The sequence below is a fragment of the Balearica regulorum genome, chromosome 19 (genome assembly GCF_011004875.1).
Source record: "Balearica regulorum gibbericeps isolate bBalReg1 chromosome 19, bBalReg1.pri, whole genome shotgun sequence".
Taxonomy (NCBI): Eukaryota; Metazoa; Chordata; class Aves; order Gruiformes; family Gruidae; genus Balearica; species Balearica regulorum.
Genome location: NC_046202.1, coordinates 3,113,597 through 3,126,609, shown reverse-complemented (window position 1 = coordinate 3,126,609; position 13,013 = coordinate 3,113,597). Strand labels below are relative to the sequence as shown.

Below are 13,013 nucleotides of genomic sequence, written 5' to 3'. Positions count from 1 at the left end.
AGTATTTTAATTCCTATACGCAGTGCTGTTTCCAGCATTTAGTTTATAAAATATGGATTAAGATGGGCAAGTACTCAGTAATCTGATGAAGCCATGCACACGCCCAGGTGTATACACGCATCAAAAACTTAACATCCATCGGCAGCATCCAATGCACTTTACAGAGTTAATTTTTATCCACCTCATCTATATTATTTCGCAAACACCAATTACGGCTGAAGAATGTAGCATGATTTACTCCCTTGCTCCTATGCAATGATGCAGCACTTTTATGAAATGACATCTGTCCTGTTCCTATTTACCCCAATCGCTCCTGTGCTCAGTCAGAAATTAAATTTGCTTCCCTTTACCACTTAATCCTGTTTCCTATAGGGAGCAGGAAGTGCAGGTTACAGTTTTAGGGAAACTTAGTTTTCCCTTAAAAAAGACCATGAACTGCTATTTCATTAGAAACATCTTTTCTGGAATGGGAGGGTGATCCAGATTAGCTTGCAATCTGTTACGCCTCCGAGTGTAAGAAGCAAACCTGAAAATTCCATTTTCACTGCATGTGACTACTGCCAGCCAAGTCCAAATACGTGTAACAATTCTGTAAGAGAAATGCACGCTTGGAAACAGTTTCACTTGAAATTTTTTAACTGCAGTAATAAAATATATGTATATAAAAATATATATATTTAAGATCTGCTACAGTTTTAAAAACAGTAAAAAACTCCAAATATGAAATGTTTTACATTGCTAAAGTTCTTCTACAACATACTTTACCTGTATCACTTATATTTTCCTATATACACACACTCATATTTTCATGCAATATTTGGAGAGAATATCTGAGTCAAGATAAACACTTAAGAATTAATTCTCTGAAATTCTGAAACTCATTTTTCTGTATAGCAAAGTCATCCTCAAAATTTCAAGGAATTATAAATTATTCCCCAAGAATCTGGATTTTTAAAAAACAGCTGCACAACTCCTTTGAAACTACTGGTGTAGAGACCCAGAAAATTATTTTTAAAAGTATGTTGCACTCTTTTATTATACGGCAGTAAAAAAGTAGAATTTCATGAAAATGATAGACTAGCTAGAGGCAATTTCAAGTAGAAAAAATAATAATGGCAAACTGAGAATCTACAATATTTTTAAAAAAAATCCCATCTGGATAATAAAGTTAACCATATGTACCCAAGTAAGCCCATGAAATCTCAGCTGTGTGCTGGTTGTACACAAAATGGTCTGTACTTTCCTGCAGTTTTAAGCCCGTAACACTCAATCGACAGAGTTTTGTGGAAAGACCCTCATCTGCGGCGTGCAGGCACATCTGAAAGGCCAGTGGTTTAGGCAATATTCACGTGACCAGTACGTAAAAATGATGGCAGTTGAAGATGTTAAACCACACACCATTGCTTGTTCCAACTCCTTTGCAGCACGGCAGCTCATATCAACTCAAGTGGGCTTCACCCACTTCAGGGCAAGGTCAGAGAGCTTTGTTTAGCTAGTCTTCATCAGGGAATTATGTTAAACCAGCCAACTTTGCTCTGAAGCGCTACCAGTGCTGCTGCAGAACCAGTAAAGCCCAGCAGCGAGACAGCAATGGGCAGCTGAGAGCACTAACTGCTGAAACTACCCCACCTCAAACTCACATCTGACCGAGGCCATGCAGGGATGTCACAGAAACGGAGCAAAAAGGCTTTGAACACCTCGTAACTACGCGATAGCATAATTGTTGTTACAGGACGGGCTCTGGTTTTGATCAATTTTATTATCTGAAATCGAGCTCCGTTGTGATAGACATTGAACATACACATAGCAAGATACAGCTCTTGTCCCACAGAACATACCACATACACATACACTATAGTTACGTATACAGTGGGGTAGGTACCATGACATATATTCTTTCATATTAGTGAGAGAGAAAGAATATACTATTAAATATGCACACACAAAAGAGTGCAAGAAGAAAAATAGAGGTAGAAGGCTGAGAAGTGGTAGAACACAAAACATAATTATCAGTCCCAGTTCATTAGCCTATTGCCAGACCACCATCGCGCTCTGCTGCGCACAGAGAAAGGCTTGCAGACCAGAATAACCAGATTCCTTGCTGTGTCTGCTCGGGTAACTCGTATGGCAGCAGTTTGGCTATGATTACATGCATCATAGCTTGTTTTTCATAGTATCTGCCTTCATGGCACATATTCACACGGTTATTTAATACACTCTCAGTTCTGCTTTCCACTGCACAATATTCACTAACTCTATGCATGGAATTTTTATTTCCATCAATGGAATGTATGAAAGGAATATAAAATAGGCCATAAAGAACCGCAATGCTGCTTAGAGACAAAAGTCTTGCTCAGGGTGCATAGCTTTCATTAGAGGGAGCAGGAAGTGCAAACATGATGTCAGAAGCACAGAGATTATCTATATAAATTGTGTTACCATTTAGCCCAAACAAACGGTAAGGAAAGGCTAACCCCCTCCCTTTGAAGACAATGAAGAGTTACTAAGTTTGACTTCTAATGAAAGCCACTGTCAGTAAAATGCAAGATATGTACAACAGTTGGTCCAGAAATGAAAATCTGTTGTAACAGCCAAAAGTCAAAGGCAGCTATAAATACAGACCTTAATCTTTTCAAGAATCCCTTAACGAAGTCTATAAAACTGATTATATCTTCAGGCCTAACTCAAGTGCAAAGTCTTACTCAGAAATAAGTAACAGCCCTGCAAATATTACTTGGAAACCAGTACAGGAACAAAGAACGAGAATACAGAGTACTAATTTGATTTCTAACATTGTGGAATAGGAATTACATTGCATTTAGAATAAACAATTAATGAGGCAGCAGAAGCCTCAGCTACGTGTCCATTTTTTCTGAGAGAGAAACAATTTCCAGAAGCGGTCAGAGCGGGATAAGGAAACACTGCATCACTCCTTTTAACACAACAGAAATGGTCTTTGATTATTTAAAAGCCAATTGCAAAGATCTGTCTTCAAAACCTCCTACTGGAGGTTTAATAGCAGAGAGGTGCAAGTACACTTACCAGCAACACTATAGTAAAGTAGAGACTTTTGTTTTAACAAAATCTATATTTATACGATTACATTTCCTATGGTTGAGGGCAGCTGTAATTAATGGATTTCCCTCCTTCCCCTAATGCAGTCATTTGTCAATTTAAACACAGAATGTCCAATCAATTTTGATGTATTTAGTAAGCAATTTGTCAAAGAGTACTGCATACCAGTTAATATATTAATTCTTGTCATTGGCCTACTTCTGACAACTGCAGGTCGTCTCCATAAAACTGGTCCTGATGAGCCAAAACTCTTGCCTGGAATGGGAAGGTGGCCTTTCCAGAGCCAGAGGAGAGAAATCATATCTCATTTCATTCAATACCCTTTTTTGGGCAGTTTTCGGTCTGATTTCAAGGTTTTTTTCATTAATGTGTTAATTGTCCACGTTTCAGATATTTCAACTACAGTCCATTCCTCCGGTGCAATGAAAAAGTGAATTCGAAGAGGAAGGGTAAGGAAGAAAGGAAATGAGAAGTATGGAACGAGGATGTAAAGACTTTCTGCTGTTATGCAAAGTTACCTATTTTCATGGCAATTCCACTATGTACCACGCACACGTCTGTAGGAATTTAAACATGCAAAAATGGAAGGTACAGAAGTCAGACCAAGGAAACAGGTTAAGTCAATCAAATATGTAAGACTTTGGGTCACGGTAATAGAGAGACAAGTATTCACTGGGAAAAAAAACCTGAACACAAACAGCTGATTGTTGTAGACATGAAAAGCAGATCTCAACAGCATGCCTCTAGAGTTTATCCTACAAGAAGCATCTTAATTCCTAAGGACTAAACAGCAGGAAGCAAGTAGTATTTAAAGAATAAGTAATGATGAAACTTGGCAATTCTCTGAAGAAAGCCAAGTCCTTTACATTGCACGTTCCTGTGGACCACAGAAACCCTCCTACGTATGCATGCAGTGCCTCGCACAACTCCCCTCCAACTGCCAGGACTGCTAGGACAGTCTAACTATACCAGGTGATGGCATTTACGTTACAGCAAAAACCTCTAGGAAGAACAAAATGTGACTTACGTTTCCTTCCTCTGTTGTGATTAGGTTTAAGAGTTGCTCAGAACACAGGCAAATAATGAAGAAATACTAGAGACACAAATAAGGTAAAATATTATGTATTAAACCTGGGAAGGGTAGGAGAGAACCATCTAGCAGCTAACACACAGCGCTGAAGACCTGAGGATTGCAATACACTTTGGGCTTTCCAGGAGGAACTCCTACAAAAACAAAAGTAAGTCTGAAATCTGCTCTGTCAGAAGGCGAGGAGATTCTTGAGGCGGGTTATTTTCACTCCGACCAACTGCAAAAAGCCTGAAACAGTGAGGCAACGCTTCCTGCAGGCCAACAGATCGTGGAATTTAACATACAAGTTCACTTTCAAGCCATGAACTTACAGAAAGGTCCAAATCTCTCCCTACCCGCTTTCTCACCTCTGCACCAGCCATGGCCATGCTAAAGCACTCAGGTAGATATGAACTGTGCACTCGGAGCCAGGTTTCTGCAGCAGATGTCACAGATGACCTCAAAGCAATGAAACAGCTGTGCTAATCCACTTACAAACGCCCTTGGGATAAAGGTCTTGGACACTTGTTGTACAAAATATTTCTTCAAACAATGGTTCCTTGTTACTTCCTTATTAGCTGTGACTATAACTTTAAGATGATCTAAAAATATTAAAAGCTGAACTGTGTGTAAATAACTAAATGCAGTATTTTTAGAATATTCTCTTTTTATCACGACATATCACAGGCCTACTTTATAGTTTTCAGAGGCTAAGGACGATTTTGTGTTTCGGCATCAAACTGCATATTTATGAAAACCGGCAGAGCACAGCCCTCCAACTAGACTGCCAGACGTTTCATTGTTCTGTCCGTCTGCTGACAGAGGTACTCTGTGCTAAAAAGCACACTGAGTATTTTTCAATGACCCAGGGGGCAAAGGTCACTTATTATAAATGGATAATGAGACCTAATGCAATGTTCTGAGTGTGGACAAAGAAAGGGTCTATCCATACCCCCTTGTGACTTGGTCATTCAGGCTTTTATTTCCCCTGCACACTTAATGGAGCCAAACAATTGGCAGAAATGCTATACAGAAACTCAGAGAAACTGCTGTATTCTACCTCTGATAGACAGATACAAATAGTGACCCTGAAACGGCGCCAGAATTCCTCTTACCACTAACGTGGCAGACAGATGTAACATTCACCCTAACCCCCTATTTAGCCATTTGCTGGCAATTAAACTTACTGACGGAAGTGATAGCACATCAAACCACAGGCTGCAGCTCATGTCAACTCATTACATTACTGCAGGTAAGCAGAGCCAGGTAACTCTGGTTTAGCATGTATTTAACAGGGGAAAGCTAACAAGTGTCCTGGACTCTTTTGTGTGAATTCTGGTGTGACTTCATTTTTCCAGAAACTTCACCGAGTAGCTTCAGATAGAATAAATCCAGAAGACAAATAAAACTTCAAAGAAGATCAGATGGACACAAATGTCTCTGTTAATGCTATTTGCACTACGTTCTCTAGATACTTTTTGGTCTTTAGTGTTTATTATTCTATTTTTCTATACATTCCACACCCATCTTAAAAAATTCCTATTATGTGAATTAAAACCTGAATTAAAAGTCTTCACTGTAATTCAAATAATACAAATTCATTATTTGCTTGGAATTTAGCTACCACTCATTCTTCTTCCTTTAAAACGTTTTCAAGTACAAAACCACTTGAACTGCTTAGTATTTGAGCTGTTAATGAAATACATAGAGTGAACCACATCCATCCCTGATTTCAGTATGATATGGGATAAATGGGATCTGTGTATGTATGTGTTGATACTCACAGAAAGGCTTTTCGTCAGACCGTGTCTTTGCAATACATTGCTTTTCATTTCAACAGAAACTAAAAAGCAAACTATTTTTACAAAGTGTCCAGAATTCTCCAAAGAGCATTCTGTGCTCTTGGACTCATACTACAATAACTGCATACTACACACAATTATATATTTATACAGTTGATAACACGCAGGGGAAATAGCTGAAACCAATATGGATGATAAAGACATCTAAAACTAGAGCAGAGAATTCGAGGAGGGCGAGGATGGGGAAGAAATCTGGCCCAAACAGGCAAGCTGCAAGGACTCACAAACATAAGTAGTTTGTGAATTAAAGCTAGTTTTGCAGACTGTTTCAAGACTACTCAGCATCATCATCAGGTGCATAAGCAGTGGATAATAATACAAATACCAAAATGAATTATTGGCAACACAAGCAGACTATGTGGCAGCACTTACCTTAAACTACAATATGAAATTAGACCTATGCTCTGTAGTTAATAGCATCTGTTAAAGGCTTTTAGATAAATTACAAATATATTTGTTGACCTGATTGTACTCAATGCTTCAAACTATTTATATGAAAATTTAAGTATAAGCTTGCACACCTAATTTTAGACATACTCATTTGAAAATAGTGATCTGTATTTGTACAGTAAAATATTATGCAACCAAAATACATCCATGCAACGACCTTTCATCTCAAAGCAGAACTCACATTCCTATAAGTGAAAGTAAAATAACACAGGAATTTAGCAAAAAACTCTAGCCAAAAGGCACATCTAATACAGCATTGTGCACTATTAATTACTTTTTCATATTCTTTTCTACCTTTTGAGTTTTCTTCCTTTTTCTGTGCAGCAGAGAAAAGGAAGACTCAGACCTTGTAGGCTCCCGCAACATTTTGGGCTCGAAGCACATGCAACAGATGAGCAGGTAGAAGCAACAGATCTAATCTGGCACCAATGTCGCTTTTACCAGTTGCATTCAAACTGCCTTTTGGTCCAGATGTCCACTTTCTGCATTTTAAAATGACTGTGTCACACAACATGCTGGCGTTAGCTGCACTGACAACTGTGCAGAGGGTCTGGTTTCCCCATGAGTACCTTTACATATGCCAAGAGTTGTTCCCTTGTGAAACTTTGCTGTTACATCACTTTGATCTTGACTACACCCTAGATAAATGAGAGACTTGCTACTCACTGTTAATATCACTCTTTTTTGAATTGTCAAAACAAAAATTAACATAATCATTTGTCTCTAAAAACAATATAAAATACATGGGTTTATATATCTATATCTAAAATATACATATACCATATATCTATAGATATAGCTCTATAAATGCTTCTGAATATGCAATGCCATGCATATTGGCTTCCTGCGAACAACGTGGCTGGATAAGACACAGGACGAGGCAGGTGCGCAGCCGTCCCTGGAAGCGATGCCCAGGCTCCCGAGGGAAGCAGCTGCCTGAGACTCTGGCTGGAAGTAGCCCAGCCACCAGGAGTTCCAGGGGAGAGGGAAAATGCAGATGCACTCGCTTGTCACTGAGTATCAAATTCATGAGAGGAAATGGCTAAAAGCTTGAGAAGAAATGAGGTGGAGAAGCCCTGAAGACTTTAGGGAATCTCGTGGGTCACACTTGTAAGGCCTGCCAAGCACTCACGTTTTGGCTATATGATAGCCTCACAACTTTGATTCATATCAAAAAGAAACTACATTCGCTATTCTACCATTACTACTATAGCTGGTTACACAAAGCCCTATTCTGGGGTAGAACTTCTACTGAAATAAATGCAGGTTGGAAAACCAACTCAGAAAGCCACACTTGGCTTAGAATGTGCACATAAGGGAGGACAAAAAGTTGTCAGCTACTTACAGCCAGCGAGAAGATACTGGTAGTACTGTACGGCATCCGCAGCCAGGAGCAGAGGATGGTTCGCATTAAATGGTGGTTGGAGTTCATTCCACTGAGGAGTTCTGAGGTAAAACACAAGACTATTAATATTTCAGCTAATACAGAGAATGTAAATCAGTGTTTCTGTCATCACATGTAATTATCTATACAAGCTCACAAAATGTTTGTAATTATTTAAATTAGCTTGTTCAAACACTGCAGTACACCACAGGCAGTTGAGCAGCAGGACCATATCGTGCAGATCGTGAGGCAGAGACAATACTTGTTTGTTGGCTGCAGCACATATTGCGCAAAAAAATGATGAAGGCGGTTTAGATTAAGTTGGTAAATTCGTTTAGGACCATTGTATGTCATGCTGACGTTATATAAACACACAACAGAAACCGGGGAACTTTTTTGTTCTGTTAACTAGCATTGCTTTGATACTCTAAAGTCATTGAGCATTTACAAACTGTGAAAATAAAGCTGTGTAAAGTTATGGACTATTGATCCAATTAGAATTTTCAATTCCATTACAACCTACTCACTTCAACAATAATGGTCTAGAAGTCTGTGTTGTAATTTTAATTAGGGTGGGCCATTCCTAAATAGCTTGGTAAATCAAGTATTGATCAATCTAGTCCAGCCATAAGCAGCACTAAGGAATATAGGAGACAAGAAAAATCGATAGAAAAATATTTTAAAACGTCAAAAGCACTGACAACACTTTCTCATCAATTTTTGTTTACTTTCTTCCACATGTCAGGAATAATTTCTTCAACTGTCTCAAGAAATGCTCCCTTCAGCTACTTACAGGATAACTTGCCTAATTCTTTGCAATGCTTCATCGTGGAAACCTCACTCATGTCTCATGGCAGAATTCTGTACTTTAACACTATTAAAATAATTGTTTCCAGTCCTTATATAAAAAGCTAAACTACAATCTGATCATTTAAAATCATCAATTGATACGGATCTCTATTGATCTGTAAACATGTTCATGTAGCTCCTTGTCTATAGAAGGATTTAAATGGTTAGCTCCCATTCAAACATGTAACCACTGTCAGAACTGTATGAAAAGAGAGGCTTGAATTTGCTATCAAGAGTCCCCTCTTTCAACAGAAAACTTTGAGAGTATTTAAGATAAACTGTAAGATAAAAATATGGGTGAAAATCATGATGCTGTTCATTTACCCCTTCAAAAAAAAAAAAAAAAAAAAAGAAAAAGAAAGAAAAGATCACAACTATTTTCTGGACAAAAAGAAGAAGTAGTGAAAGAAATGAGCTACCTAACCAAAGTCCAGCTGGCTCTTGGGCATGTCATCATTTCCAAAGGTGTGTCATCACTAATCTTCGGAGCAGTGCTGAGCGGACGTGGTTCCAATACATGCTCCACCAGGCTACCGTAACAACTGATAATATACAACGACTCCACTACAAACTGTTTTGATTGATCTGTTTGCAACAAGAAAGAAAATATTATTGCAATAGCACAGCAGGAAGAGAAAAAACATTTGCAGAAATAGTAGACTCATTCTTTTTTAAGTTTCTTGCCTTTATATGCTTGCAGTCAAAAATGTGAATGAAAATAAGTGAAAGGGCTGTAGAGACAAAGAGAAAATTGTACAAAGCACACAATTTTCCCCTTGTTTCAAAAAAATACAAGTATATCATATAAAAGAAGGTGGAACAGAGCTTCTCGCCAAGGTGTGTTCAGGTAATTACATATAGCCAAACACAGGTCTGTACATTTGCTTTAGCACAGGTGTCTCACCTTTACCTCACGGCTTTTTCAGTACCACTTCACACAGTATCTTTGGATCGAACTATCAAAGTCTGTTTTCTGTCATTATATCACAATAAAAGATCAATGATTTATTTCACTAATTAAAATTTCTTGTAAATTGTCCTATTCACCAAAAGCACCCCAACCATGTTCCCAAAGATCTCCATTGTCACTACAGTGTGTATCTACAGATAAGCACCATGTGCTCAGAAGTTATCACAAAATGAGAAAATTAAATAGAGAATTTAAATTTAAATGCAAGTCCTGTTTTTGTAATATACCAACCTTTTTCTCTTTTCAGACCAGGATTGCTTGCAAACCATGACCTTGATGATCCAAAGACCGCAGCGACACAAAACTCTCCTCCCACAGACTTACTGGGTGAAATCTGTGGAGCTGGTTTGGATTTGCTTAAAGAAAGAACAAAATAAAATTATGAAAGTTAATTCTCAAAAATTAAGCTGTCCCTTGCTTAATAGTCATTCTGAGATATTAACTCAGAAATGGCGAATATCTGCAGTTGCCATAAGATTTAGTAGGATTTACAGATGCTCAGTGTTTCTCAATAATAGGTCCCAAATTCCCCTTGACCACTGAACTCATTATCTTGAGGAACAGCACTGGCTCAGAATGGACAATTAGTTGGACTGTTTAAAAGACCCAATATTGAATATTTGCATTCAATAGAAACAACTTCCAAAGTGAACACAAACACTTATAATTGTAAGTCCTTTGGGAATGAAAATATAGATTCTGGGTCAGTCACTCTAGTTGATATTTTCTTCCATTTTCAAAAGAAACTTAGAGATAACGCTAACACTGGCTGCTGAGCAGTTATAACTCAGCACAGTCCTGGTGCCACTGAAACCACCAGCATGTGTGCGACATGGGCACAAGGGTAAGAGGGAACAACATGCGGAGGATACAAGGAAAGGGAATGCATACACTCATGAGCTACGTGTTAAAACAAATCAGTAATTATACCGTGTAAAAAGAGATTAAGATACATTCTCCTCTGAAACATCTGCATGTAGCAGATATGGCGGTTTATAATTATGTTTCACTGAAACAACATTTAGCGCTCCTCCTTACAGGAACCTGAAGATACGTAACCTTATGCTTTGTATAAACTGAAACCTATTTTCAGAGCATTGCCCATTTCCTCAATTCATTAAACCAGGATTTCACCCTGAAGAGAAAAACTGTTTCAGAAGTTCGCACAGGATTCCTCCTTCTCCACGTTCCCTTTTTTCCGGTCTTTTTAATTGGATTATTTTATATTTCTCTTTCTACTCAATTTCACTGCTCCCTTCTCTTGCTACCGCTCCCTCCTTCCCTTTTTTCTTCTCTTAATTTCTTGTTCCACATTATATCAGCCTGTGATTACACCATAGCATTAACTCAGTCATTTTTAAGTTATGATCTTCAATGCTAAGAAGTGTTTGTGCGTGATACATATATGTGCACACAAATTATTGCAGTGTTATCATGGAATTAAGCAGCAGAAAAATATTTTACATCAGCAGAAAGCAATTCAGACACTACACATAATTATAAAGGCACTTAATTCATACTGCCCTTTTTTTGTTAATGACGAATTACTTGTATACAAGTGAAGTGGTTCAACAGAATGAACCAATAGGGATATTAAAGCAAGAATGGATTATGAATCAACATAACGTAAAAATAACATAAGAAAAGCAAGTTAAACCAAAATTATTCTACAAGTTGGGCTTCTCTAAAACTCCTGCACCTGGCTGCACCTCTCCAAAGACCTGTCTATGTCTTGGTCCCTTACAGCTCAGCCCTGATCTCACTGAAATAAATGGCAAAACTCACACCAATCTCAAACACTTAATTTCCTTCCAACAACTAGCTGTAGTAAGTGACACATGGAAAATATGGCATATAGTTAAAAACACATAGCCTCCATCATTACTGTCATGCAACCTGAAACATTTAAAATTGTCTTCAACTTGAACTCACCTAAAGCAGCAAATACTTCTTGTACAGCATCCCAGAAATTAGGTCATTTATGAAAACGGGAGAACAGACTAATTGTTTGCACTCGCACTGTATTTTCGCCAGGTTTCTGAACAGGATTTACAGAAAGTGAAACTGAGCTTCCCAACACCTTGTACACCATTGCTCTGCCAGTTTTACAGATGGGCTTACTGAAGCATGGAGGGGCTAAGCTGCTTGCCATAAATCACACACATGGCAAGCCTATGGTGACCCATTGCATTTGGAAAAAGAGAAAAAAACCGCAACAAAAAACCCCCAAAGAAACCAAAAACTTTTCAAAAGGAATTCCAGCACACTGACCAGAGTCAATGGAAAGATGCAGACAAACTTTCATGGGTTTAGATCTGTCCTGAAGCTCTCCTACATGCAGGAGAAGCTAGAACATCCCAAAAGAGCAATTGCAATTTAGTCAGTAACTCTGATATCGAACCACCACAAAGCACTTAATATCATAGTGTTAAAACTACAGCTACAGATTACTGGGTCAGAAAGCTGTGTTCCAAAAAGTTCCTGACTACACATATACTACCTTGCTTGCAGTGGCACTTCATGATCTATATTAGAATATTTAAATTGATATTAAGTGTTTATTAGCTGCTCAGAATCTATTTCTTTCACTTTGACATAGTCATGTCACAGAAACAGTCATTTTAACCAGTTCTGTAACAAACTGTCCATCAATAACTATTTTTGGCTTTCACCTTCCAAATATTCATACACTAATATTCCTTCAGAAATGAAAATGTATATGTATGCACTAATTAGAGTCTTGTTACTTACATCAATAAATGATTGTTTTTAATACAGGACAAGATTGTTCAGAAGGGTAGTGTTACCCATCAAGTAACACAAAGCAAACTACGAGTACAGATATGATTCAGCCATATTCACTTCCTCTTGTAAACTCTTGAAAAAGGGAATCTTTCTACACTAATATCCTGACTACTCTGAACTGTTACTCAACACAACCTGAGGTTATTAAAATAATTGAAAATGGAGAAAAAATGTGGAGCAAACGCTATTCTGAACTACAAACTGGAGTAAACTACAGAGACATAATTGACTTCAACCATTTCTTCAAGCCTTTAAGCAGAAGGGAATCCGGTACTCTACCAATAAATTTCTGCAGTCCAAAGTCCTATGCTCAACCAAATACGGATATGAACAACCTTAAAGGAAATGGTCTAAGCTACATTCTATTTACACCAGAACTTTAAGATGTACCTCTTTCAAGGCATGCATTTAAGTGTTGGTTTCAGTGCCAAAACATTTTCCCTTCAAGAATGATATTTTGTAGACAGAAAGAGCAGACCTTGTAAAACATGATTACTCATGTGGTTAAACTTAGTCCTGCTAAAAAATAAAGACAGAGGGGGAAAAAAA

General features: G+C 37.9%; 1 protein-coding gene across 17 annotated transcripts in view; it reads right to left on the bottom strand.

Moving 5' to 3' along the window:
- BCAS3 (BCAS3 microtubule associated cell migration factor) overlaps positions 1–13,013 on the bottom strand; it is a 366,523-nt gene that overhangs the window by 206,090 nt on the left and 147,420 nt on the right. For all 17 annotated transcript variants that reach the window (XR_012838343.1, XM_075771147.1, XM_075771145.1 and 14 more), the window contains 3 exons: positions 9,891–10,015; positions 9,109–9,274; positions 7,802–7,902 (listed from right to left, as the gene is read on the bottom strand). Coding sequence is in view for 16 of the 17 variants with exons in the window: in XM_075771147.1 (XP_075627262.1) it covers positions 7,802–7,902; positions 9,109–9,274; positions 9,891–10,015 (392 nt within the window). In the remaining variant the exon portion in view is untranslated. The remainder of the gene's footprint in view (positions 1–7,801; positions 7,903–9,108; positions 9,275–9,890; positions 10,016–13,013) is intronic.